This window comes from Nomia melanderi, chromosome 14 (genome assembly GCF_051020985.1).
Source record: "Nomia melanderi isolate GNS246 chromosome 14, iyNomMela1, whole genome shotgun sequence".
NCBI classification, from domain to species: Eukaryota; Metazoa; Arthropoda; class Insecta; order Hymenoptera; family Halictidae; genus Nomia; species Nomia melanderi.
In genome coordinates this window covers 1424062-1451755 of record NC_135012.1, presented here as the reverse complement: position 1 = coordinate 1451755, position 27694 = coordinate 1424062, and the positions used below count along the sequence as shown (strand labels likewise).

The following is a 27694-nucleotide window of genomic DNA, read 5'->3' as shown; positions in this document are numbered from 1 at the left end:
GATGAAAATATGCTTCAGATATCTTTCGATTTAGTATTATGTACATAATGATATAATTTACATTTCTATTATTAATTTTCTACAAAGTACATGTAAATCGAGAGATGCCTGTTTCTATAATTTTCACTGCTAGAGCATTTGAACGATGAAAATCTAAAACCAATCATTCAATAAACGCCATATCAAAATACCACACACAATACTTGATACAACGGTGGTGTACACGTGAAATGTATGAGCTCTAGCAGTCAATATCAAATCTTGCTTGGTCTGTGAACTATAAAGATTCACTGTCTATTATTTTAATTGATTGGTACCTGCCCAAAGTTTAATAGATGTAGATTCTAATATCTACTATGTAGCAATAGTTTTTAACAACGCAATTTTTATGCATTGATACAGTTTTTTAAATGTATCTTTGACAATAAGTTTTACGAAATCAATTTAAACGAAATTTACATTACACAAAAAATATTTCTCAAAGAAATATATAATGCAAATTAATTTATCACGAGAAAGTTGATTTTTACGTGAAATCTCATGAAACTTATAATTGGATATTAATTTAAATCCTTATAAAAGCAACTGCGTTTCTGTTAATCATTTTCACTGGACGTACTTATGAATAAGATTATTATTGCAAATTATATCATTTTTGGCGTGTATTATTGCACGCATTTTTAAGATGTACATACATATAGATACCTATGTAGGCTGATACTTCCGCATTAATTTTGTGCTTACTACCTAAATTAATCTGGTGGTAAAAAACTAAAAAGCCGGAACTGTTCTCTAATACGTGGTCTAACATCCCCTCCCTGCAATATTAAGTAATTCATTTTATCGTCAATAAGTTCAGATAGAAATCGGTTAAATTATTAAGTACACAATACTCACCCAGTTTACTAAATTTTCTAAAAAAGGTAACAACTTCATTAACTCATTATCTGAACGGTCGGCAAACCAGCTCTCTATAGGTATACCATTTTCCAACTGTAACAGAAATATTATTCAAAATTAAACGATAGTACGTAATCGATATAATTTTTGCTAGTTTATATTTTACCTGATATCCAAATGCTTGAGGACTATTATCAATAATAACAGTTTTAGATAAATCTCTACCCAATATAGATAGATCTTTGATATAATTTCCATTAACACAAACACAGTGTTCTCTGAACAGACGATACTTAATCAATTTCCTTGTCGGATCTAATAGATTCATTAATTTGTTCGCGTAAACGCGTTTACTCGCAGTAAAAAGGATTACTTCGTATAATGATGAAACATGTTCCAAAAATTCACGAAAGAACGGTCGTGTTCTAACAAACACTGTGTATGTTACATCCTGAAAGACAACTGGAAAACGGAAAGCTGCATCCGAAAGTTCTTGTAGACTGCAGTGAACTAACGTTTCATCCTATATAACAGAAATATATTTTATGTTTCTTTCATATGTTCTGTATCGTGTTAAGAAGTCTTCAGGTTTGATATATGAAACTTATTTATACTCGATTTTGAAGTAAACATACCAAATCCAATACTAGACTAAATTCTGGACTGCTGCGTGTTTTAAGTGGGAGAGCAGGACATCTAGCTCTCATTGCAGGTGTTAAAGGTGGTAAATGTTTGATGAAGACATAGGGATCAAATGGCTCCCAGTCTTCTTGAACATGAGTAACCATATTCTCTACATCGCAACTTTCTACTATTTCTTCACTTCCAACTTCCATGTATTCACCATCATGATAGTCACTATCAATATCTTCAGAATCATATTTCTCCGTAACATTCCCATTTGTGTCAGATGTATGATGATGACTTATACTGTACATGGTTGATGCATTATACTTTGTAGTATTAAAACCTGGCTCATATTTTGATGAATGACTATCAAGTGAATATTGATTTTTCGATAAATTAGTGCTATTTTCATTATTGTTGCTAAGTGCGTATTTTCCATTTGGAAAATACTTTTCTGTCGAGAATGTACGAGTTCCATACATAGATGTAGAATGTATTAAACTATAGTATTCTTCGGGTGTTTCTGTTTGCATACAGGAAGCAGTGTAATACAGTGAATTGGCATCTGAAACAAATGAAGTAATTATTATTTTATACATTAAAAATCGAACGATTAACTTTATGTAACATTTCAATAAATTTGTATACCATTATTCTTATTTTCTTCATCGTCTAATACATATGAAAAGTCTGCGTGTGATCCTATAGATGCTGGAGGCATTAGATTTGTCAGTGGTGATACGCTTGGAATGGAAGGCTTAAAATCATGTATAGTAGAGATGGAGGAACAGCATGAATCTGTGTTTAATATTGATGAGTATAAAGATAAAATTGTTGTGTTCCAGTTTTCTTTAGAGTCTTCAGAAACTTTTGATACGGTTGTGCATTTTGATGGCTAAAAAAATGATTTCTAATTGTAGTAAAATAATTTTGTAACAAATATAATTCTCATGATTTATAACAACTTACAGTAATTGCATCTTTTGGAGATGATCGATGTAATGGAGTTGAAGTAACCATCGACCGCTTTATGCATTTTCTTCTACCAGGTCCTCTCTCACGTCTAATAGTCGCAGACTTCGCAAAATGTAAAACATTTTCTTTACAAGCCTACGAAGATAACAATCTCTTTAACAAAACCAAACTGGCGTCCTAATATTAACCAAATAGCTTCAATTGCCGGTCTAACAAATCTAATTACATAACATCCTTGCGAGTTAGTCAGTCACTCTTTTAACCATTAATCGCTGATTAGTTAGAAAGTATTTCTTTTTAAGAAACAGTCAAGTTTTGTTTTAATAAATGACCTGCAAAGATCATTTATAATAAGCGAATAACAGTAATAAGATTGTACAAGAGGAGAATATACTAGGTACAAGAGAAATAATATAAGTTTAAAATTTAAATACTACTTGAGACTTACTTCTTTCAAAAAATGTGTACATCTACGTCTCCATCGTGTTAGTCTGCTGCATTTGTTTGGTTTAGTAATACGATGACTATTATTACCAATAGATGGAAGTTTCCGTAGACTGCTCAGTTGTACTCGATGGTTTGAAATCTTTGATCTCGATATATTACTTATATTTAAACGACCACGCAGTCTTCTACTAGCGTGTTCACTTCGTAACCACATTTCAAAGAAATGTTTAAATTTCCTAAAACAATATACAATCATAAATTATTACACTATTGAAAACAACAAGAAAACGAATAAAAAAGTGTTATATGTATTTTACTTCTTTTTGTTTAAGTACACAGACAAAGTATTCCACAGAAATATGTACAAAAAAAGTTCAAATTTACACACCGATAAATATTTCTTCAATACTGTGTTTCATGCTTTATTAATATAATAACATAATTTATATATTCATTCATCTCTTCCAGATACATATTTTACAAAATAGCACGTCAGGCTTCAACTAAAAATATTCTACTACTACTAAGTGTGATAACTGATTTAGTAATATGCTATCTTTAGCAAACATTAAACACAGGAAGCATTTATATGCTTAGATGAAACACTTCCTACATAGCATTCGCCAACAAATTATTTAAAATACTCGAATTAAAAAAAAAGAACTATATCAAACAAGTATTTTATTAATGTAGTCATAAAATTAAATGAAAAAACAGAAACTAAGTGTATTGTAAAAATGAAATTGTATTTAATTATTACTAAGAAACTATATATGTACATATTTAATATATGCATTTTTAAATTCTCTATCTCCTTCACTGATAAATCTTTCATGTTCCTATTTCAATGTTATACATTTTTTTAAAGGCATTACAATAACATGGACATAGGTTTTCATTACAATCGAAGAAATCATTATTCAATGAAAAATAATCATAAAATCACGTAGAATCAATCTACGTATCATTCAATAAAATGTATACGGCTCGTAATTCCAGCTAGTTAGCATTTCATTATATCTTAGAAATTGCGCGGGAAAGAAATTCGATCGTATCGTAAAAAGGGGCGTTCCTGATCCACGATTCCTTGTAGTGCCTGTATAAACGTATGTACTCACGTTCGAGCGTCACACACCAAGTAAAACACACGCATACACACGCACGCGCGCGCGCGCTCGCGCGTACGACACCCACATACAGATAGGTATAACACACACGCACACACACACAAGTACATATCGATTTATATGCGGTGTAATACCCGGTTGCGTTTTCTAACGTTTTCAGAAAATTGGTGGGTCGTTCGTACGCGAAACCGAGAAATTACTGAGAAACGGGGAAAAAGTCGTGTCGAACGATAGGCCATGTTTGACGGCTATTTTACTTTGTAGACCAACATCGGGTACAAATCGATCGAAAGTTTGAAAGTGCAATGTTGCGCCGCGGTAGCGGCGGCACCCAACAACAATCGTAACACCTGAAAATTCGCGCGAAAACTATTCGCCGGGAATAGACGCTTAATTGAGGCATGAACTAATGTTATCGCTTACCATATCTCTGAAGTAACCGGCACGCTCGTTAAACACAGAAATAAGTCGGTACGTTATATTCCGCACGCGTTTCATTCAAATCCCTCGCTCGCGTTCACTTTTCATCCCCCCGAAACTAAACAATCATGGCTGCGGCGTCGCTCGAAAATACATCATGAATCAAAGTCGTCACTTCTTTATTGTTATATTTCAAAGCGTTGGAATGCAAGGAAAATTCCTCAGATTTATTTATCGCGCGACTCATAGCCTGATATCGAGGAAATAGAATATTATTTTACGACACGGTTTTACCGCAACTTGATTAACTTGTAGTAGCTTTCCGGTCGCTAATGCGACATCTATCTTTTAAAGAAGCTTCCTTTCAATTCTTCAACGGCGCTTGCCCATTGAAAGAAATCGAACCAAGTAACACGCGGAGAAATATGCTATTTTACAATATTCGGTGTAAATAAAACGCAATTCAGTATATTATAATATTATTATGACTAATGAACATTTTCTTTTAGGCTGAAGTGAATACCATTAATCGGATGGCCTTGGATTCCAGTGTAATAAAACCTTGAGTATACGTAATACGATTATATATCCAATGTAATGAAAATGTTATAGAAAACTAGAGGCGTATATTTATTGTTAAAAAATTAGTATATAAAAAGAAACTATCGCTACATATTTGTGAACCAGAAAATTATATAAAAAAAATAAACATGAAGCCCAAAAACCTACAAAGACGCGATTTCTATACAAAAATAGCGATAAATATTTCAGACTTTTATTGAATTTTTGTGTAGCTATTTACATCGTTATATCATAATTTTTTCGATATCGTATATCATTGTAAGAATAGCGAATAATAATTTTATATTATTTATAAAATCGTCTTATACTGTATACTAATCGTGATTAGTTCAATATTTACAATATGTATTAGAAAAAGCCAACTCGTACATCGATTATGTACAGCAGAATGGCATGTGTATAAATTGTAAAGTTAGTAATGAATTTGCACTTACGAAATAGCTATTTGATACAATTTTTGTATACTTGCTTCGACTTCCTAACGCTAGATTCTTTTCTTATGTGCTATTTCACTTATAAATATGAAACTCTGTGGTGTTACATAAGCTTCTGCAGTTTATAGACGATAACGTTAATTGCACGAAAAAAATTATATGCGCTTCTTTTATTATCTATAAATGTCACGCTCGGTGTAATCAATGTTTCTTTTTTTTTCGTTATCCTCAAGATTCTTCTTTCGTTTAGAGAAAGCTTAAATTTAAAGTCACGTTTCTACAAATATAAATACGTAAGACAACAGAAATATTCAGAAATTTTTAGTAAACAACTAAAGTGTTCCTATTTTTGTACTTTATCGCTACTCTACTATTTATAATCGTGTATCTATAACCATCTACTGCAATTTACAAACTAAAAATCATTTTGCATTTTGTAAAAAAAAGAAAAAAAATGGCGGTATTAAATTTCTTTACTTCTTCGAACAACAATGAAATATGTGTAAAGTTTGGACGAGACAAACTTTTTAGGATGCGTCGAGAAAAATTTAGCTAGCAGTATTTCCCTAGGATACTTCGCCTTGTACGTGTACGCGGAAGTAAAAATTTTGCAGTGAAATTTATTATACATGTAACCGTAGCCGTGAATGGTTCACTACTTGGCGCTGTAGTAAACATCACTATTTCGAGTTAGAATTAAAGAATGCAGTGGTCAAACACCATTTGATGTTGTGGAATTTTGAATCGGCGGCCTCAATAGATCATGGTATTGCAGCAAAGCTTCGCGTAAAGATCTTGAAACTTGCCCTGATGCGGTAGCAATTGTACATTCTACTAAACAGGGATATAATCCAATCAGTTGCTCCCAAACTGACTTTTCAACTGAAAAATGAAATTGTAAATCTTTTAACGTGATACTAAATTTGTTGAAAAAAAGAAAGAAAATAGTAAAAGTAACCCTTTGCGCCAAATTATTTCTTCCATCCTCACCAAGCTACATATTAGTTTCTAGTAATATGATAAGTTTAATCTTGTTCAATTGTACTCCTTAAAATCTAATTTTTTTTTTGTTCTACATAAATATTGTATTTACTAGAACAAAAACAGTTGCGCAGCAAAATTTAAGTGTAATTCTATTCTATGCGTAAAATTCAGAGTTAAACACAAAATATTAAGTGGTGATTAAGTAATCTTATCAGTGGAGTCGTGCTTTCTTTCTTATTTTAAATTACAATTACCTTTATTTGGAGGTGCCTTTTTTAGCGACACAACAAGCGTGGCAACTGCTTTCAAAACAAATGATATTTCAGACAACCTGTACCTAGAAAAGGTTCATATAATAAGTACTTAAAAATTAATAAAAATTCATGTCATTTTATAAACATATTAATGTAACTATGTACTATGTTGATGTTGTTAAGCATGGAAATGAAAAGTTCGTAATAATGTTATTTGTTATAAATAAATAAAAAAAGAAACGAAACCATTACCTGGGTAATGGACACTTTCCACTGCGCCTTTCATTTTCTATATATCGTCGCAATACTTCTTGAAACCTATGAAGGAGGGCAGTCACTGCTAATCTTCCAGCTACTCCCCCTTCGTCGTTTTCAGGATTTTTGGATGTATCATGTTCTGATTCATTGTTCAACCCATCCAAAAGAGAAAATTGTAGCAATGTTTCAAAACAAGTCTTTGCAAATTCTTCCCGCAATTTGGTTTCGCCGCCATTTTCTAAATAGAAAATAAAAAATAATATTCTCGTTATATCGAACTATTTTAAACGAATTGAACTCATACTACATACCAATATTTGCTGTGGTTGCTGAATGTATAGAACCTTTATTTAAAAGCATCACCACACGTAAAATAAATTGATGAGGTATGTATTGAGAATGTGGCAGAACTTCATCTCTTAACAATTCCATCACTTGACAATCTACAGCTTCATCTGCTTGGATCTCTTCCACGCCTCGTTCCACGTTTAATACGCTACGATTAATAAAAACATAATTGATCACTTTTGAATGAAAACTGTAGACCTTTATGGAGGAACATTGTAATTTCTTTAAAATTACCTTTTCGGAAATAAAAAATCATCTAAGGTACTTGCAAGCTCCGGCCACATAGTCTGAAACTGTTCTGGACATTTTCTGGCCAGTGGTAAGCCGGTATGTAAAACAGCAAGCAGGCTAGTTACTGCCAATTTCCAGGTTGTCGGCGACGGACAAGCATACTTCATTGACAAAGGCACGTGTAACGCTTCTATAATATGCTTCAAAACCTGCCCTTCTATTACTGCTACCTCATGCGCTGTCTTTTGATACAATGTTACAACCATCGATAGGGCTTTCTCCCCAAAAGGAACATAGTTCATAGTGACCCAATCACTCTAAATAAATGAAAAATACTGTGCGACATTCGTTTAACAGAAAACGGTAACGCTAAATGTAGAAATACGTACAGATAGACCTCTAATTTGAGAAATATGTTTCGTTGGGATTTTACCATACGTAGGCGCTTCGCAAGCTAATTTTGAGAAGCTTAAAAGTTGAAGAAAGATTAAAACAATCATTGTTCGTAGATTGTCGGGACCGTTTAGTGCTTCCTATAAAAGATTATAAACATTAGCCTCGAATGGATGTGAATAATTCAAAAGCGAATTGGAAATTACACACTTTTTGCAGAAGTTCCATGGAATGGAGCACGCCATCCTGTAAATGAGTAAGGACGACATCTGGCATTGTAGGTAAAATATACGGCGTTGACTCACCGTGCACCGGAACCGCGACTGCATTTTTCAGTACTATGCAAAGCTTTTGCAAATCCGGTCCAGTGAATCTAAAAAAAAAGAGATAATCGGATATCATATTTTACTTCTACTATAGAAGAGATATGAAATATATTTAATATCTTATATATACAGAGCATTCGACTATGCACAATATATATTTTAAGAAATTTTAACTTCTAGAATCATCCCACAAATTATTTGCTACACGTAGTCAAATGCCTGTACATTAAATATCACATTTGTGACGTAAGAAAACTTTAATGAATGGAAAGATCAGTGAAAAGGTTAATAAATATACTTGTTTCTAATATGTTGAAAAACGGCTGGAAATATGTGAACTAATGCTGTTAAAAATGCTTGCGACGGTATATAAGGTTCTGTTTCGCCTTCTTGTGGAGGTGTTGTACTTTCCATTCCAATATTAAGCCACACACGCCACGCAACGACCCATAATGCCTCTGAATCGTTCGATTGAATCACTTCATTACTATCGCTACCTTTTTGAAGATATAAAATCTCTTGAAATGATTTCAAAGCTGCCAACGATACCTATTGATTTACATTATATATAAATTGCTTATCGGCGTTCCTTTTATAAGGAAAAACATTATTAATACTGTACCTCGTTATTTTTACTAAGTGCAGAGTTTTCTATGAACTCTAGTAAAAGAGACCAAGCTCTAGGAAAATCGCCCAACATTTGTAAAAGCTGCCGTTTCGTATTAAATACTCTTCCAACGCCACTTAACGTCAGTACCTGTGAATTAGTTGATTATGAGACTCGTTCGTTCGTGTGATAATCAAATCTTGGAATAGTATTATAAAACTTAAGTTACTTTAAGTAACGTTAATTATTACCTGCGTTTCTGCCCATTGTTTTTGTGCTGTATTCCGACTATGATGAATGAGTATATTTCCACTAGTATCTACCTTCTCGCTACTAGCAGAGTTTGATAAACTTCTTACTTTATCCAGTAATGGGAAAAGAACTTGCCAAAGCACAGCCTGCCATGTTGGCTGATGTAATAGACTACCATGCGCAGATATTGTAGAAAATAGAGTTTGACTGGCAGATTTGCGTACTGCAGGTCGAGGATCCACGCATAAATCCCCTTAAAAGTAATTTTTAAACTATTACTTAACTGTTAATTATATTTAATTGCAACGTTACGTTATTGTCTTCTGTAGGATCAACTGTTCAACGTGTTGCATACAAATTATGACAATTATTACCTAATCTCGTGTATAGGCACATCCAAAGCTTATCAAACGCTGGCATGTTCGTTGTACCAGGAAAATCCGGAAATACAGAAGATGAATCTCCTTTTAAAGAAATACAAAGTTTCTCTTGATTTTGATAAAAATAATCGCTAATATTCCACTGAAAGAAAGTAAAGATATTAATAAATTAAAGTAATCATGAATGTGTTAAATATGCATGATCTATTGATTCGTTTGTCTACTTTAACCGATTGTATTTTATGTACGGTAAAAAGACTATTTGTTTAAATAAAACGTTCATAACCGGTTAACTGTTTTAATCTTAGTTTCATTTGTTCAAGATATTTTTGCTTGAATTTGAATAACTTTAGACGCTTCTAAGTCTTCTGCGATTGAACGTATGCATCTTTTAATCATGATTTCTTGCTTTGATATATTCCAAAGGAATCCCATTGCTCGTAAGCGAAAGTTTTAACCATGAATCACCAAATTCATGCAACACCGTCACTCCCCGTTTCTTGTAAGATTAAAAAGGAACGCACAAGCAATGCCATGATTAACACACGTGCAATAACATAATTTATAATATCAAATATTTTTTTCGAAACAAATATTCTTACCATCAATCCAACCGCAGTAAGTGAAATATTCAACTCTTGAGTTTGCGAACCGAATTTGGCAGCCGTGTCGACACAAAGCGGAAGACACCGCCAAGGCATCACTGGTAGAAAATCAGTTACTACCAATTGTAAACACTGAAAAGCTATTCTAACTAAAGCTTCCCTGCAAGATATCATAAGGAACAGCATTATTTGACAATATCAAATTATGTTCATTTGAATGTTGTGATATTTACCCATGGTGATCGGACACTGCTCCAATAATACCAAGTACCAAGGGCCAACCATGGTACAATGTTTCCCCTGCACCATGTAAAACTTGTAAAACACATTCTAGTTGCCGTTGTCTCACATCACCATGGCGTACCGATGATAACTCGGATAACGGTCCTAAGAGTAACGTTTGCAACTTCTATATTGAAAGAATAAATTGTATTTTAATACTTGAATCTTATAAACGTTATTAATCTTGAAAATTATAACAAGCATAATAAACATACTTGATTATCGCGTAAAGGTTGAGGATACTTGTGCTGGAGAGCCATTTTGACAAGGTACGTAATAGCTTCTACCCCCCATTCTCTCATACGAATGTGCGGATGTTGGCAAACTTCTAATAAGTGATTTGTTAATGGCCTCCACAGAACTTCCACTCGAGGTAAATTCACCAAACCAGTTTCCAATAGCTTGGCCACAGCAAATAATGATGGTTCCTGACACAGATACACATAATGTATACAATATAACAAATTATACGTTATAAATTAGAGAATATATTATAAATATCCTAATACCTACTCTATTAGAATAAGCCAACTCCATAGCTTCGTGACTCAATTTGCAAAGAGCATCTATTAAATGATGTAAAGCTACATCATCTAAATGTTGGCTACTCTCAAACAATCTACTAAGCATGGCGCTAAGTACAGGTAGATCTGCCATAACTGCATTCGTAAGTACTGCGTTTGGATCAGCCGGGGTCCTCCCAGCTTTCAAGGATCCCCCTGTAGAGGGTTTTAAACCGAGAATCCATACAAGATGTTGTAATGTCGTTAATACCAAATGCCATGCACCGCCAAGTATGCTACCATGGCAATGCGCAAGTGACAGTAATGCACGCATACATTGCAAATTTTTTGCTGTTAACATTACTGGCCCCTGGTGTGCGCCTGTGTAATCAGAATATAATTTTATAAAGTACATGAATTGTTCATTAAACACCTCATGTGAAAATGAATTACATATATTCAACTGTAACACATGTGGGTATGTATATTCATTATTTCTATTAATAGATTCGTATCTTATCAGTATGTTTTATCATTAGATACTCTCAATATTTAATTAGCATTATTTACAGTTCAATTAATTTACATACCAACTGGTAAAGATGCGGTGGGCAGTGGAGTGCCAACAGCTACTACTTGCTGCCGGTAATCCGGTTCGCCCATTGTCAAATTATATTGAGCAGACTCTTGTTGTCTTGCACTTGGTATACCTTGAGGAGCATTGTATAATACTGTCAGTGCATAGTGAGGTGGCAATGAAGCTTTACATATTGCTGTAATGAAGGCGTCGCGTGGAGTTTGTAACTCTAATTGTCCACACAAAGATGCAAAAATTTGAATAGCTTTCAACACATTTTCTGTCGCAGATTCGTCAGTGCTAATAATCATAATAGAATATTAATTACTTATATATACGATGCTACAGTAATAAAGTAATCACAATAAAGAGTAATACTTGTTTTACCTGGCATCTATCAGAGGACTTAATGCAGCTAGTAAACCGCACCAACTTGAGTTAATCAGCTGAGTATGAAGTTTTCGATCAGATTCAGTTGGTTTATACGACTGATTTCCTGTTATAGCTTCACCGGAGCCATTAATGGCAAGGGCAATGGAACGTATAATGTCCAATAAACATGCGTACGCTATACTAATACCATATCCTATCGGTATCTGTGGTGGTTCAACTTTATCGAGCATATCCAAACTAAAAATAATCGTCGGTGATATTATCTTTAAAAGATGTTGATTTCATGAAAGATCATAAATACTGATAATACGCTTACTAGGTAGATTTAGCCTGGCCACTTGTAAATGTTGCAACTACCGGTAACCAAATACCGCGAGAATAAAAGCCAGGCTGTGGCGAGACACCAGGGCCAATTGGCATTCCCGTGAATAAGGGAGACGCAGTGTTTTGTGGTATTGTCGTACCTGCCGCTGTATTATAAAAGTGTCAATATAACTTTAATTAACAACCGTTTATTATCAGTGTAAAAAGATTACCCATATTAGCCTGATTCATCATTTGAGGATTAACGAAAAGACTATGTACATAAGCACCCAAACTATTAACAATATCCTGAAATATATTTGTCGCGTGAGGTTTTAAATCGTAACATTCGCAGAAGTTCGTAAGAAGATCAGCCTGTACTGTCATCTTATGCAAAACCTCCAATGCTAAAGCCCTCTGCCAAGTTGGCTTATCTGGATCCAGAAATTTCACGATTAAGGATAAAAATATTTCGCATTCTGTTACCTGAAAATATCGAATCTTGTGATATGTATTCATCTAATTTTACGAAAAACATTTATGTCAAATATACTATTACTTCTCAGAAATATTATAAAATCCGAAATTATATTACTCACCAAAAGAGAATGATATTTTTGTATTAATATTGAGACAACTCTAAGAAGTCTCATGCTAATAGGGAAGTAAGGCTTGTCCAAAGGTGTGGCTTGTTGTAATGACGCCGGAACGGAATTACGATATTTAATATTTGGTGAAAAAAGTTTAATCACAAGGGCACAAACCCTTTCTTTTAAGAGGAAACTAAATTCCGGATGCTGTAAACAAACAATGAACCTTTACTGCTTATACAAATGCAATACTTTAATTATATTTGATATGAGTACCTTGAAAAATACTGAAGAAAAATTTGTTAGAACAGATTCTAACAATTCCAACCCAAATGTACGCGTCATTTCGGTAATACCGATTAACCAATAAGGTTGATCTGCATTTACTAGCTGAACTAGATCCTAATAAAACATGTTTATTAATTAGTCTTACAATCGGATTTCATGAACAATGTGCATGCACTTACTTGAAACATTAAGTATGCATCTGCAGCACATGGTCCTAAACCTTTGGGTGCCTGGTTAGTAGGAATTTTCAATTCCTCCAAATTTATATCATCTGAATCATCATTATCAGGGCTTTGTTCATCTTCTGCAACAACACGCTCAAACACCAATGACACTAGCTGTCGTACAGTAGCTCCTGCTGTGTTGATTGTTGTAGAATCTTTTGTAAAATGTAAACGGAAGCATAGAACAAGATTCTGAAAATTAAGCCAGATAATAAAGTTATTCATTATTATATAAATTTTTATTTACTGCATATCATAGAATATTACCCTAGCAAGTGTTTCACCATGCACAATGGTATTACTTGTGAGTAATAGAGTTACAGTTTGCAGCACTTTAACTTCTTCTGTTCCTGATTCCATTAACATCCATAATGTATCAGTAATATATCGCGCACCTTTTTGATCAACAGCTTGTTGTGTAATTAACCTTTGCATTATAGTTAAACAAAACTAAAACAACATGAAGAAATACAATATGAATTAGAAAATATAATAAAGAGAATAATAATCCAAGAGAAAAATGTTGGTTTGTTTCGTGTATACCTTAATAATTTTTACATCTTTACTTTCACAGCCTTGAACCAAAGGATATAAGATTTGATTTACAATATAATAAATAGCAACACCTGGGGCATTTGAAGCAGTTCTTATTTTAGTGATTCCTTCTTCGCATGACTATAACAAAATGCATATAAATAGGTATTACATTTATTATGATATTCATAGGAAAATGTATATTACATCTATTTCATTCTTCTGGAAGCTAATTTCGGTTCTATGTAAAAGAAAATAATACATAGTTTTAAATGACAATTTTCAAGTACTACTTTGATAAACTAACCTAATCTTATCATTGTATACAATAAAATAGGCGTTTACTTATTAAATAAATATACGATAAGAACATACTTCTTTGATCTGCGGATATTTCTTCTTCGTTTCAGAAGCTAGGGCTTTCAAATCAGTTTGCAACGACTCCAAAAATTTGGAAGTGCTATCCGGGTTAGTTCCGACAGGTGCGCTCGCCATCGTATCGTAATTCTTTTTTTTATAAGTTTATTATATAAATCTATCTCATTGTAAACTATAAACAGTTCCTCGATAAACACATACTGTTGTAATACAAATTGTATCTAAATGATAGTAGATGAGTTGGCACGTCCCATGCCGATTATCAGAAATGACCACGGACAGGTGACAATCTATTGAACTTGTCCTCAAACATTTTCGAACTTACGTCATGTTTAAGACATCGCTTCTAACGATTACTTAAAGCTGTTACTAACAGTTCGGTTAAAGTTCTTTGAGAATCGTGTTCTACCACGGTAATCAATTATTCGCATCTTAATTGCAACACGCTCAAGTAAATAATAAACCGTGGCATGCAATGGCGCTGATAACTCATATATGTGCATGTGTGCGTATGTGATTAATGTCGAAATCGTGCTCTACTATCAAACTCAAATCATCTTGTACATAGTACGGAAACTAACATGATATTTAAGTAAATACGTGTATTGCGGAACACACGGTCACGTGATCACCATTTTCTCGGTACACTACATGATTATAAAATTAATTAATATTTACATAAAGATAATCCATCAATTTATTGTTTAATTCAAAACGTTCTAAGTGACGATAAAGCCAATACCATCTAAGTGAACGATAATTTTCAAATCGTAAAATATTAAAGATTTTATAAATAAAATTTAATCAAATCAAATATTTTTATCATAAAAGAGACTTTATATTTCCATTTCCATTTATGTTCACAGAATATTTCATATTTGTATTTGTGCTTTAGTGAACACAAGCAGATGTAAATTCCTAACGTACCAACCTGATACATAATTCAGTTACTATAAAAAGCGTTGCGTCGCGTCGCGTCGGTGCGTATAATGTGTTAGCGATTGCGTAACCTCCGAGCATAGAGTAAATCCTAATTTAAGAGTTTGCCATTCTGTTCAAGGATCAGCAACGTTCATAGTATACTTGTTGCTCACACGCGGCTAAGTTGGTTTGGCGGTTGGTCGAGGAGAGAAGAAAGAGGACAGTGACGGTTCTCTAAAGGTTCCTTCTCTCACGTTTTCGTTGGACTTCGCGAGCTTTCCGCAAGCTGGTGGAGCGCGTCCCGATCAATTAGCATATGCCACTTCCTAGCGGGAATTTTGTTTCACTGATCGAATAAAGGTAATTACATGACAGTACGTGTACATATATGTATATATATACGCTTTTCGATGATCCAGCGGTCCTCGCTCGGCTTTACTGTGCCAACAAAAACCGACGAATCCCGAGTCAAAACTTGACATACCGTTTTTCTTGTTTTTTTTTTTACATTAAAGTAAGAGGCCGCCTTTCTAACCTAAATTCCAAATTCTGTCATGGACTGTAATCCGCGGGGTAGGGTGAGGAGAGCGACAACCACGGGGTCTCCTTCTCTTTTTGACAGCTAAAAATACGGTTTTTGACGGAGCGTCCGCAAGATCGAACATCTCGACTATTTCGGTTACGATCAAATCCGCGCTGTATATTTTAAATCTTTTATCCGGCGTTCCATGCGGAAAACATGATTTTCACTGTCGCCTGCCGAATTCTACATCTATTCACGAACTACGATTAATTATGTCTGTGTCGGCCGCTTTAATCTCCATAGCCAGTGAACGTGTGCTAGTTGTTTACCCGCGATTCTTCTGCTTTGCACTTATATGGTAGTACTTATATCATGATAAATTTAATATGCATGTGATTCGAACACGATTATTATACATTGTAGTTTCTTTCATTCGCAACTTTGTTAATTGGTGGTACAGGTTCGCGAGATATGGACATATTTTTATGTTGATTCCTTTTTTTTCTTTTTATCGTTTTGTTGTTAAAATTAATCAAACGAGAGTTTATTGACGCATGAAATAAAACAGCATTGAATATTTCGGCAATATTTTGTATTGAGAAATGTTGAGGAAATTTTAAATGTAATAGTGGATAGGAAAATTGACGAAGTCTATTTTTATATAATTTAATGTAAATCATATGTTAATTCGCTTTTGACGTTTGAATAATTTTATGATAAAGTCGCGGGTATATTAATTTTAGTGCAACGGATAATTTTAGTTCGTGATATATTTACTATCACAAAAACAGTCTCATTTCTGAAAATAGAATTAATCACTATTTAAATTTAGATCAATTGCTAAGATCATAATAATCTTGTATGAATCTTATCTGTGTAATTGATATCTGTATTGATCCTAATCCAATTGTTCAGATTTTTATAAATAGGAGCCTATGATATTTTTAGAATTATCTTCTATAAAAAGTTTTATTGCTAGAAATGCTAGATGTGTTTTCTTGTGTCTTTTGAAAATTATTTTTGTAAACTTATTGTAGAATATATATATATAATCTGATCTTTTCAATAAATTGTGCATAGTATTGTCTATTATTATCCATTCAGAATGAAGTCAAATATGAAGGTGCTAATGTAATTGATATTTACAAAAATTTTGTTTATATATATGCAAATTACATTTCATTAACGAATTGTGAATGCTGTTGATAATTTCCTCAGTAAAAGATTCAATAACAGTTATATCTATAATTGTACCCATTATCACTAGAATTATTACGTACATAGATAGCTACTTCCTATTTGACATAATAGTTTGATAGTCATTCTCCGTTTCATTGGTTTTCAAATACTGTATGATTGCAATGCGTAATAAATGATATACATTTAGTTATGTATAATAGTTAATAGCCATACGTAAGTGTTTACATTGATATACAACCAGGATTCATCAATTTTAAGAAATGAAATAAACACGTATCTAAATTATAACTTTTGGTTTTAGTTTACAGGTAATTCAATATGTCGCATCATTTTGTCACAGTTTGCGTAGTGTGCGTTTTATGCGCCACGCATAACCCTTGCTCAGCACACACCGAATTGTCAACTGCGGGACAGAAAACTCATAATTCTGTAAACTCTGAAAATTTACCAGGACCTAATGAGCAGCTACAGCCATCATGGTTGCTAATGAAATTTAAAGAATCGAAGGAGAAGGATAATAAGAAAACAAATATAAATAATTTAGGCACTTATAAGAATGGTGCTGTTAAATTTTCTAATAGTGTATTAAACAATAGTAATGTTAATAAAATACCTAATCTATTAGTGCCATCTACGGATGAAGTTCATACTAAAAGAAAAACCTTACAGAATATGAAGGTTGACAAAAATGTTCAAGCTGTTCATGTTCCAGCGATAGAGGAAAGTTTTACAACTTTAAAAGATTTAGAAATAATGGAGAGACTAGGACAGACTGAAATAAATTACAATAAAGAATTGAAATCTATACGATCTACAAAAAATCCCAGTCCTATCACTGTGATCAGAAGGAAAAGAAATGTAGATGTTATAGATGAAAAATACTTTATGAAAAAAATTTTTGAAACTTATGGAGATGGTACTAGCGTGACAATGGATGGTTTTGAGAAGCTATTAAGAAAACTAGGATTATTGAGATTATTAACAGATATATCTAAATTGGAGGACCTTAATACTATTACTAGTCATGAAAATCCATTAGGTGAGTTATTATTTCCATTATTCATGTGGTACACCATGATGTGGATTATATATGTGAGAAAAAAAGCATAATTCAATACGTGATACACAATTGATATCAGCATATTACTTTTAATTATCAATTAACAACCTATCAATCATAATAAATCTACTCTAATGTATCTGCATACATCAGCTTTAATCATACCTTTTAAGTTGATTCTATATAAGAATCATTTTAATAATAATAATTTAGCTTAATTTGTAGGTCGAAACTTCTGCTCAATGAATCTGTTAAGTTACCTAAATCAATAAGTAATTGATTTAAATTGAACTGCTTCTCTATTAAAACCTGTTCACACTAAATTACCATGGGAAAAAATGAAAATAACATAGCTGAATTTAACATTGCTTTTATTGATTATAAGAGATAATCTGTATCATAAATGTTTTATTACAGAGAAATCCAAGAACATGCAAAATAATGGCCTATCAGACTATGAGAATGGTGTTAGGAAAGAGCGGGTAAGATGAATTTTAATATTCGTGATTACATTTTATTATAGAAAAATTGAACACACTCTTTCTTCTAATACATATATTAAATAATTCTCACACATGACTGTCCCATAATTTCAGTGCTTAAATAGCAAAGAATTATTAAGTTCTGTTGCAAGAGATATGCCCTACAATTCCATCACTAATAATAATACAACATTACCAAGTTGGCTTTTTGAACGTGTGTGTCCAGCTCTTGTTTACCAATTAGCAGGTGAATCGAGTTCAGAAAGAAATGGATGCATTCTTGTACCAGAGAACTATAAACCAGTAATAGTTAGTAAATACCTTGGAGAAGATGTATCACGTAATATGGTTCAAGGTAAAAAGAATAGTGGTACATATGAATCATTAGAATTATTGTAAGATATTAAATATAGCTTTCTATTTTTTCATTTTAGTGTGGGCCTATTCTATAATCAGTATTCTAATAATAAGTCTTTGTGGTTTATTTGGTGTAGCTGTTATACCTTTTATGGGTAAAATTTACTATCATCAATTGCTACAGTTTCTGGTTGCTCTTGCTGTGGGAACATTATGTGGTGACGCTCTAATTCATTTATTACCTCATGTAAAATTTTCTACTAAAAATACAATAATATGTAATAATCGACGTAAGATGACAGCTGTATTTTTATTGCAGGCAATGATGTCCCATGATCATAGTCACGATCATCACAGTCACGATGATAACGATCATGCTGATATGGATCATAAAGAACAACATAATATAAATATGTGGAAAGGGGTAGTTGCAATGATGGGGCTCGTACTATTTTTTTTTACTGAAAAAGCTCTAACATTAGTAGCAGAATGGCGAAAGCTTCGACAACGTCGGAATAAGGTAAATATAATATTTATATTCGAAAAAGAAATAGATGTGACTAAAAGAGTATAATTATATGATTCATTTCAGCTCCCTTCGCGTGTTAGAGTAATGCGAGAAACAGATGGACCAAACAGCAATGTCGTTGGTGAGAAACTGTGCAAACATAAATATTCATCATATCCTTATTGTTATGGTGAAATTAACACTGATACTCAAGGTACAATATCATATTTACTTTCTTTGCGCTGGATACACATAATTCAATTCTTTTGTCCAATTAATCTTTTTCATTGTCCATTTTAATCACTGTTAAAAGGGATAATTAATTCTTTATAAAAAGAATATTTATTACCCAGATAATCATCATAATCGTCAACACAATAATCATGAAAGACCTCCCGTTATCGAAGAGGAAAAACCATTAACATCAAACTGCAATTCAGTTTCAAAAATAATGACGAATGATGTGGAAAAGAAACCAAATGAAGACTGGAGATTAGACGATTCAATTGTAAATACTAAGAAAAATACTGATGGTGCTGACATACCACTAAACAAATCTGAAAGTTATACTGTTATTATACGCGAACATGAAACCAAACATCATGGACACACTCATTCCCATGGTATAATTCAATTTACTTTATTCGACTTCGTTACTTATACATTAAATATTTTAATTCATAGATTCCATTTTTAATCATTTTATTTTTTTCATTAGGTCATGTACATTCTGCACCAGAATCTATGTCAAGCGTTGCTTGGATGGTAGTCATGGGCGATGGTTTGCATAACTTTACAGATGGTATGGCTATAGGTGCTGCTTTTTCAGCGAACATAGCAGGTGGTTTTTCAACGGCAATAGCTGTATTCTGCCACGAATTACCTCACGAAATAGGTATTAAATTAACTTCTACGTATTATGTAATCAGTCAATACACGAATCAAATATAAACTTCAAATGTATGTCTGATAAATACATTCATTAATTTGTTTCTTTAAATAGGGGACTTCGCGGTTTTGTTAAAAGCCGGAATGAGCGCTAAGCAAGCTGTATTTTATAATCTGTTATCTTCCGTACTCTGCTTATTTGGAATGATATTTGGTGTGTTATTGGGTAGCACTCCTGCTGTGAGTAGCTGGATGTTCGCAGCTGCTGCAGGAATGTTTATATATATAGCATTAGTAGACATGGTAAGTGGTATTTGTCTTGTTTTTCTTTAACGATTTAATCGGATTCTTACTCCGTTTAATGATATACCATATTTAATCTAGATTCCAGAATTATCTTCAAGTCATTCTGCAGAACGTAGTTCTCAATGGCAATGTATTCTACAAGGGTTAGGGCTATCATGTGGCCTTGGAATAATGTTAATTATAGCACTTTATGAACACGATCTTAAGACTATGTTCAGTGATTAAATTTACAACGACTGACAACTTTTTAAACAATGGTAAGCTTGCAATACTGCCTATGGACCTATTTGTATAGGTCACTACCTGAGTCAATAAAACTTTAGTTATGAGTTCTTACTGAAACAACATTTACTTTCGCTATAAGATAACAAACAAATTTATTTTTCCTTCTTTGTATGTCTAGCGTAAGATTTTCTGTTGACAGCAGCATACTTTGTTGTTAAAAAGAAAAAAAAACACTTAATAAGGTACTATAACGGAATAAATGCTAAATGTTTTATAACATTTATAACGTTAAGAGTATTCGATGCACAAGAACGAATGAAATAGGCAACTTGAAGAAACTTAGATAATTCAAATACAACGACAATATTTGAAGTATACTTGTTAGAAATCGTATTTGAGATATTGTGTTCTATTAAAGTAACATAAAATGCAAGGATCGAGACTAAGATTTAAATACTTTGAAATTTATTGGACAGAACATTATGAAGATAGGTAAATATAGTTAATTATTATTGGATAGTCTTTGATATATTGCTTACTACAATTAAATGAATTCGTGAAAATGTCATGCGATTATCAATTGACTACAATTAAGTATCTTTGAAAACAAAATTTACATAAACATTTTTGTTTGTAAATAATGTTTTACGATCCTAACAATTGCAATAATTACGCAACAAACAAATTGAAATTTACAATTTTAATTTTACCACCGATTGCTTGGCATTTACACAATTTGTCTATGCTTTATAACTATTAGTTCCCAAGTTTAATTCTGATATATTTAATAATTGCATCCTTTGTCTTGGTACAATAATTTAGATACTATTTCAGATAAATACCCCTTAATTGAATCGGTATCACATATAAATGCTGTCGTCAAAGATGTATTATTGAAATTATCAAAGTCCTCTGTATCTTTTAAGATAATTTTAAATTCAAAGTAGATATATGTTAGTTGAGTCATAAAACTTATAATAAAGCTAAAAAAAGATAATGGTATTAAAACGATATGAAATTATAAAAAACTAGATATATTCGTTGATCACAATTGCATTTTATTGAGTTTACAGATACGTTCAATTTTAAAACTTCGGTGCTCCTTCAGTTAAGCTCTTGTATTATAATTGTTCTACATTGTACTATATACAAAGTTTCGATTTATGATGCTACAAAAAAAGGTGCATATGCGACTTTTTGTTTTAATAATTGATGGAAACAAATTTTATGAAATAAGGTATTTACAGGTAACTCTGTAGCATGTTCTAATTTTATCTAATGACAGATACGCTTGCACATCAAAGTAATTTTGTCAAATATTGAACTAAATGAACATAAATGGTACAAAAAAATACTACACCATTCACAAATGATTGGATAATATTAAAATTTTTAAAGTATTCTCATACTGTCACAGTAATTACCAAGCTTTTTTTATGGGTAATTACTTATAATTCTATGTACATATCTGCATGTCATACCGTAATATACAATTGAAACTTAAAATCCAAATAATTGTAGCTATAAATCTAAATATTTTTAGCTGTACTCGCATAAACTAATGATAACTTTATCAATGAACGTGAAAAAAAAAGAAGTTGATCTATACATTTTTTAATTTTCCAAAATTGTGTTTAGAACGAGATTTACTTTTTTTTTAAAAAATGTCACATACAATTTTTTTGATCTGTTGCATTTATCGTGGAAACTACCCTAAACAAGTAGAATATCCGTGCAAATATGTAGTATGCACCTTTTCTATTACTTAAAAAAATGTACCATTTAAACAACCAAATTGCGGAAAAACCTCATGTACTTATTGTAAGTTACTTATGACAATTATTTTTTTGTATGTTGATATTAATGCTACGGTCGATAGCAATGTATTTTTTTACAGAAAATGTAAAAATTGAAAAAAAGCGTTGTATTCTTGTAAGCGCACACTTTATCTTAAATTGCATCTTATATTAATACTGATGTAATTAACTGAATAATTTGCGCTTTTTTGTAAAAATTCAAACGCTAAGTATAAAAGTTAGTTTTCACATATTAATACGTGTTTACATATTATTATACTTCCTAAGTAGTTGTAATTTTCCTTACATGTAATAGCAATGATAAATTTGTTGGTTTTTACTTGAAGAAATATTTTATTGCTTAAAATTTATTATTTTTAGAAGAACTGTCCTTAATTGCTTTAATAAATAAAACTTATTATAGTATATTTTTTGCAATAATTATAAAATTTGCGATAATATTAAAAAAATTATCATGTATAATAAATGTCTTAATAAATAGCTTAATAATTCTGTCTTGTCGGTTACATCGAATTAAAAATATTTTTTTATTAAATCTACATCTATTTTATCTATAAAAAAATTGTTTAATTCCAGGAAAAAGATATAGTATGTAGGGTTTAAGAAATAGATTACGAATGATTATCCTTTTTATTTTTTTAGACTGATTAGTAAAAGAATGTTAGCGAGTGAAATATTTACAAATGAAATAAATATACACGTACGAATTCAATGAAGCATAGTTCCAGAAACTGTACAGTTAACGTGATATCTGTTGTTATACAATACATATCTCTTGTTTAAATTATTTTTCTCGCGTTTAACCGTTTAATAAATAATTGTAATAAAGCTTTTTACTGTAGTACTCCGATCTCATTAAGTAACGTCACTTCGTTCAGATAATTATTTCGAAATTATTTAACAGCAGATATTAACAATTATTAGCGATCATAGAAAAATATTTTGTCATACGGATACAAGATCATCTCTATCACTCATCTGTGCAGATAAACTAAATGCAGTGTCTGTGCTAGCTTCACTATTTAAGCTTTCATTAAATGCTGGCTTTATGTGAGCAGCATCACTCATCTCCCTCATCAATCCAGCCATATCATCGTCTGGATCAATTTCTTGCATTTCACCAACTACATCAATCTCCATAGATTGACTATCTGTTATCGACATTTCTGGTACTTCCGGTTTTATCTCTTTAAACTGATTTAAATAATTGTGCTTATAATTTTCTGATCAGTACACATAATTATGATAAAATTATTTAAATACTTACCTTCATAGATTCTAATTTACATTCGGATGGTAAATTCATATGGAATACGCAATTTGTATCAAAAATGACAGGTACTGGTTCATGACATTCTATGTCTGCCCTGACAGCTCCACAAGCTTTAAACAAAACTTGATGTTGATCCTGTTAATGCAATATGATTTTGTCAGAATTATGTTTTTCAAAATATAATAATAATAATAATAATAAACAATTGACTTTAAGAATATGTTTGCGACAATGTTTTGCAGCAGGAAGAGTTCTCTCGCCACATTTCACTCCACCTTCTGTGAAAATACATTTTGATACACTTGGTATTTTTTGTGCAGGTCCTTCGGTTGCCTAAAACAGATTAATTAGTTTTTTTTAACTTGAAAAGAATTTTACAGATAATTATAAAAACATAGTGTATTCATACATTACCTGTGCTCTACGTTCTAATGATTTTCTATATAGAATAGCCTCAACCCCACTCCGCCTATGATATCTATTCAAAGCTTTTAATTTCTCATACATCTTTTTTTCTTTTGCAGTTTCCTTTGGTTGATCATGTATGGCACATAACGTTTCTTTTTCCTTTTTAAGTCCATGTAAATATTTTCGTCTCTTTTCTTTTAATGTGTACTGTAGCCTTCTGAACTGATCTATATAAAGTGACTGTAGTCGAATCAGTTTCTCCCTTGCAATATATATCACTTCCTCTGCAGTAAAAATTCCTGCATGCCTTAAAAAATTAATACTACTTATTTGATAGAAATAAGTTTCTTATCTTTGCATAAAGCAGCTACAAAAGTCAAGTGAGTAGTATCGAGAGTTTAGAACTTTAGAAGTGATGTGATATTTATACAAAGATTGCATGTAATTAAAAATGAAAAGTTTTGGAAAGATTTGCTCAAGCTAAAGCATGCTAGCTGATATTCTACAAACAGAATAAATTTAAGAACATTAGACATTGTAGCCTTTGTAGTGCATCTTATCCTTACTTTAAGGGATCTTCTTGAGCACTGTATAAACTTTCATTATCACTATCATCTAAATAACTTCCTCTTAAAGTATCGCTCACTACCGTAGGTTCAACATCACTATCTGAAGAACTTGCATAGTCTAGAATATCACAACCACTTGCATTTACCCTAAACGCATCGACTTCAGCTGAAATTTAAATTTAAAATGCACAATTAGTACTTGCAACTTAAAAATTCTTAAGCAGAATAAAAATTTATAGTGGTCTTACTGAAAGGATCTAATGCTTTAACTTTTCCTTCTTCATCTTCCGTATCTTCTGTACTTGAATCAGTTGGCTTAACGTAATGACTTAAATTAAGTAAAAGCATTTCAGGTGTTTGTGGTAATGAATGCCTAGATGTTGACTTTATACGTGCTATTTGAGCCTTTCTAGTATGTTCAGAACAATATCTATTAAAAACAAATGGTTATGTGAAGTACGAGTATGTTAAATAAAATTAATTTTCTATATCTAGTCATTGTACATACGAAATATCTCTTCTGTCTAACTTTGGTGCTGGGTTCTGGCATTTTCTACCATTGGTATTATACACAAAACCGCATTGTTTGTAAGGTGCATTTGGATCCTCAAGAATATGCTTTGCACAGTAATTGTATCCTTCAAGGCAAGGCTGTGTACATTCATATGATGCATATAAACAAGCATGTGTTTGCTTTGGTTTTTTTGTGGCTGTTGTAGTCACAGGCATTGTTTTTGGGATACGAAACATACCTTGCTGTATAATAAACAATAAGAACTATATGAGCTCAAAGAAATATTTTAAAATTACACATAATCTAATCACAATAATAAAGCCATGAATCAGTCAATTTTAATAACAAACTTTCAAAATACAATGAATACAAATCTCCTATTTCAAATTTACCGCGACTATTCAAATCGGAAATCAAAACAACTACATTTATCTCGTTATCCGATAAAACTCCATAAATGAATGACTATCGAGTACATAAAAACAGTATATTAAATATAAACAATGGTACACCTCGAAATTCCCAATTATCTGCCAAGATACGGATATTAAGGAAATGATATTTGTAACAAGTGGTAGTTAGCCACCATTTTGTACGTGGGATGTTGAATGAAGTTTCATTGATGTATGTACGGATTTCGAAAGAATGAAGCGGACATGTGATTGGTTTTTGTGAAAATTCGGCGATAAAGGGAACCAGCGGGACTTAAGAAAGCCGCGAGACATAATCTTTTTAGAAACTTACCGTGATCACTTATATAAAATCTTCCGAGACGGAAAGACAGTGCCAACTGATTCACGCTTGTCACCGTCAACGTTCTTCTGGAAACTTCAGAGGGAAAAGATAATACAGTGAAACGTAAAGTAGTGGCGATCGTGCCGTAAGTCCAAGATTGTATGCGAATAAAATAATAAATACTTGATAGGTAGGCACTGGGTCCTTCGGTGGGACCGAGATAACGGGAACGCTATTACAGGGATAACATTGGCTGCGTGCACATACTACTAGCTGTACGAAGGTTGCGTCACTTCCGGGAGTTTAAAGCTCAAAAGTTCTAATTGATAAACTACGTGATTCATACCTGTCGGTAGACCGAAAAAAAGTTCAGGTAGGTTATGACGTTGGTTGTAAAGTGTTAGCCGAGCTGGTTTTACGTTACGCACGCGTATTTACCGTTAAAATCAAAACGCAACGTGCTCATATGATCAAGGAATCGTCGATGCCTGTTCCGTGGGACGAGTACACGCGTTTACTGCGCTAACTGTGCCGACGGAATTGCAACTTCTCGTGCAACATAACGACAAACTAGCATTTTATGGTTCGCAGATGAGATGGGGTAGATTTTGAAAGTGCGTAAAACCGTCGCATGCTAAGTATCCTTCATGTATCGTTACGTAAGAGGTGGGAACAAATTTTTCATTCCGTTGACGCGGTCAAAATAAGCATTCTAATCGTTACGAATCAGAGTATATAACCTTTTTTCTTCTGTAACCAACCTCATAGCCTGCCGAGAAAAACATTTAAACGGAAGTCGCTTAACAAACAAAAATAATACACAAATAAATGATGCGTGCGGAGGATATTTCCGTGCAATAATTGACGCCTTACATCGTTGACTACCTTGTGTACCTAACGTATTATAGATATATCGAGTTCTAAATTGCAACGCACCCGACGTCGTGTTTTAAATGCGTGAAACGTTCGAAGGAACTTGCGAGACAAACAAACGAACAAAAATAAAACCTACGTAAAAACGCAGCGGCCCCCTATAAATGAGTTTTAAAGTAATAAATAAAATCTCGTTACTGTGATGCACCGTCGAACAGACGATTTTATTAACTTATTATAATTATACAGAAATCCTGTTTTGTAAAACGACTATTCGAGTAAATAAAAACATTCTCGAACAAAAAAGAAAAAAAAGAAAACAAAAATAACGGTCTCAAGAAATTCCGTAAGAACCACTTGTAAACTACGACAATCCATTATCATAAATATACGAAAGCATTGAAGCGTTTCAAGCATCTATGAAGTTGATTCTTTCATTTCCTGCACGATTCCAATACAGTGCGGTGAAGTTTGACGCGAATCCGTAATAATCCGACTAGAAAGAGAAACAGCGGCCATTTCCGGAATTTTAAAAAACGGAGTTATTTTCGAGTTATTTAACCACGTTAAAAATCAACCGATAGCTTTAGCGACGGTGTCGTACATGAATAATAGAGAAAGAAAAAATATATAAATATTCCTTGAAGGAGTACGCTTGAAAATAAAATAATATCTATTTTCTTTTGGATATTGATGTGCTTGATTATGATTCACTGTGAAAAGTTGCGCGGCTATGAACTCGGAGTGGAGTTTCCGGTTAACGTAGTGACGTGAAGTTTCCAACGTGTCGCTGTTGTGCGTTCGTGCTCACCA

The 27694-nt window shown here is 32.6% G+C and overlaps 4 protein-coding genes across 11 annotated transcripts; 1 reads left to right on the top strand and 3 right to left on the bottom strand.

Moving 5' to 3' along the window:
- Positions 1 to 541: 541 nt before the first annotated feature.
- On the bottom strand, positions 542 to 4655 carry LOC116429073 (uncharacterized). Of its 5 annotated transcripts, none has more exons than XM_031981520.2 (8): positions 4500 to 4655; positions 2951 to 3185; positions 2497 to 2637; positions 2176 to 2422; positions 1536 to 2092; positions 1067 to 1423; positions 898 to 993; positions 542 to 818 (listed from the first exon to the last, which is right to left on the bottom strand). In XM_031981520.2, exons 2-8 carry the CDS (start codon positions 3161 to 3163, stop codon positions 753 to 755), a joined length of 1677 nt encoding a protein of 558 aa, XP_031837380.1. In that variant the 5' UTR covers positions 3164 to 3185; positions 4500 to 4655; the 3' UTR covers positions 542 to 752. The 5 variants fall into 5 exon arrangements, with proteins under 5 accessions (XP_031837380.1, XP_031837399.1, XP_031837390.1 ...); XM_031981539.2 differs by lacking the exon at positions 4500 to 4655 and adding an exon at positions 4211 to 4491; XM_031981530.2 differs by lacking the exon at positions 4500 to 4655 and adding an exon at positions 3338 to 4204.
- Positions 4656 to 5249: 594 nt separating this feature from the next.
- On the bottom strand, positions 5250 to 14781 carry mon2 (Mon2 homolog, regulator of endosome-to-Golgi trafficking). 2 transcript variants are annotated; one of them, XM_031981392.2, is made up of 25 exons: positions 14220 to 14781; positions 13854 to 13985; positions 13578 to 13760; positions 13266 to 13502; positions 13075 to 13200; positions 12808 to 13005; positions 12442 to 12694; positions 12222 to 12375; positions 11900 to 12142; positions 11526 to 11812; positions 10946 to 11316; positions 10648 to 10860; positions 10384 to 10559; positions 10148 to 10310; positions 9540 to 9687; positions 9165 to 9418; positions 8929 to 9063; positions 8605 to 8855; positions 8191 to 8353; positions 7977 to 8120; positions 7591 to 7904; positions 7320 to 7504; positions 7003 to 7246; positions 6751 to 6833; positions 5250 to 6394 (listed from the first exon to the last, which is right to left on the bottom strand). In XM_031981392.2, the coding sequence occupies exons 1-25, from the start codon at positions 14337 to 14339 to the stop codon at positions 6225 to 6227; spliced, it is 4947 nt and encodes a 1648-aa protein (XP_031837252.1). In that variant the 5' UTR covers positions 14340 to 14781; the 3' UTR covers positions 5250 to 6224. The 2 variants fall into 2 exon arrangements, with proteins under 2 accessions (XP_031837252.1, XP_031837262.1); XM_031981402.2 differs by having other exon boundaries at positions 6751 to 6827.
- Positions 14782 to 15238: 457 nt separating this feature from the next.
- Positions 15239 to 22906, top strand: LOC116429034 (zinc transporter foi). The gene is made up of 12 exons (XM_076373753.1): positions 15239 to 15503; positions 17168 to 17905; positions 18344 to 18408; positions 18523 to 18763; positions 18843 to 19012; positions 19085 to 19285; positions 19358 to 19487; positions 19627 to 19896; positions 19992 to 20168; positions 20277 to 20464; positions 20546 to 20724; positions 20871 to 22906. Exons 2-11 carry the CDS (start codon positions 17185 to 17187, stop codon positions 20690 to 20692), a joined length of 2310 nt encoding a protein of 769 aa, XP_076229868.1. The 5' UTR covers positions 15239 to 15503; positions 17168 to 17184; the 3' UTR covers positions 20693 to 20724; positions 20871 to 22906.
- A 219-nt stretch (positions 22907 to 23125) lies between these two features.
- dgt1 (KAT8 regulatory NSL complex subunit dim gamma-tubulin 1) lies at positions 23126 to 27608 on the bottom strand. 3 transcript variants are annotated; one of them, XM_076373755.1, is made up of 10 exons: positions 26447 to 27608; positions 26192 to 26354; positions 26018 to 26101; positions 25268 to 25515; positions 25008 to 25189; positions 24757 to 24925; positions 24197 to 24512; positions 23993 to 24115; positions 23777 to 23917; positions 23126 to 23703 (listed from the first exon to the last, which is right to left on the bottom strand). In XM_076373755.1, exons 4-10 carry the CDS (start codon positions 25507 to 25509, stop codon positions 23455 to 23457), a joined length of 1422 nt encoding a protein of 473 aa, XP_076229870.1. In that variant the 5' UTR covers positions 25510 to 25515; positions 26018 to 26101; positions 26192 to 26354; positions 26447 to 27608; the 3' UTR covers positions 23126 to 23454. The 3 variants fall into 3 exon arrangements, with proteins under 3 accessions (XP_076229870.1, XP_076229871.1, XP_031837002.1); XM_076373756.1 differs by lacking the exon at positions 26192 to 26354 and having other exon boundaries at positions 26355 to 27608; XM_031981142.2 differs by lacking the exons at positions 26192 to 26354; positions 26447 to 27608 and having other exon boundaries at positions 24197 to 24497; positions 26018 to 26168.
- Positions 27609 to 27694: the final 86 nt, after the last annotated feature.

Coding starts and splice junctions, on each gene's coding strand:
- dgt1 (XM_076373756.1), bottom strand. CDS start 25,509: ATGTTTCGTATCCCAAAAACAATGCCTGTGACTACAACAGCCACAAAA. Junction 24,926..25,007: donor TAAAGCATTAGATCCTTTCA/GTAAGACCACTA, acceptor TTTAAATTTCAG/CTGAAGTCGATGCGTTTAGG. Junction 23,704..23,776: donor GTAAATTAGAATCTATGAAG/GTAAGTATTTAA, acceptor TATTTAAATCAG/TTTAAAGAGATAAAACCGGA.
- LOC116429073 (XM_031981520.2), bottom strand. CDS start 3,163: ATGTGGTTACGAAGTGAACACGCTAGTAGAAGACTGCGTGGTCGTTTA. Junction 2,423..2,496: donor CTCCAAAAGATGCAATTACT/GTAAGTTGTTAT, acceptor TCATTTTTTTAG/CCATCAAAATGCACAACCGT. Junction 819..897: donor TAGAAAATTTAGTAAACTGG/GTGAGTATTGTG, acceptor TTAATATTGCAG/GGAGGGGATGTTAGACCACG.
- mon2 (XM_031981392.2), bottom strand. CDS start 14,339: ATGGCGAGCGCACCTGTCGGAACTAACCCGGATAGCACTTCCAAATTT. Junction 13,006..13,074: donor TTTCTTCAGTATTTTTCAAG/GTACTCATATCA, acceptor GTTTGTTTACAG/CATCCGGAATTTAGTTTCCT. Junction 7,905..7,976: donor CTCAAATTAGAGGTCTATCT/GTACGTATTTCT, acceptor TCATTTATTTAG/AGTGATTGGGTCACTATGAA.
- LOC116429034 (XM_076373753.1), top strand. CDS start 17,185: ATGTCGCATCATTTTGTCACAGTTTGCGTAGTGTGCGTTTTATGCGCC. Junction 19,488..19,626: donor AATTAACACTGATACTCAAG/GTACAATATCAT, acceptor TTTATTACCCAG/ATAATCATCATAATCGTCAA. Junction 20,465..20,545: donor ATATAGCATTAGTAGACATG/GTAAGTGGTATT, acceptor TATTTAATCTAG/ATTCCAGAATTATCTTCAAG.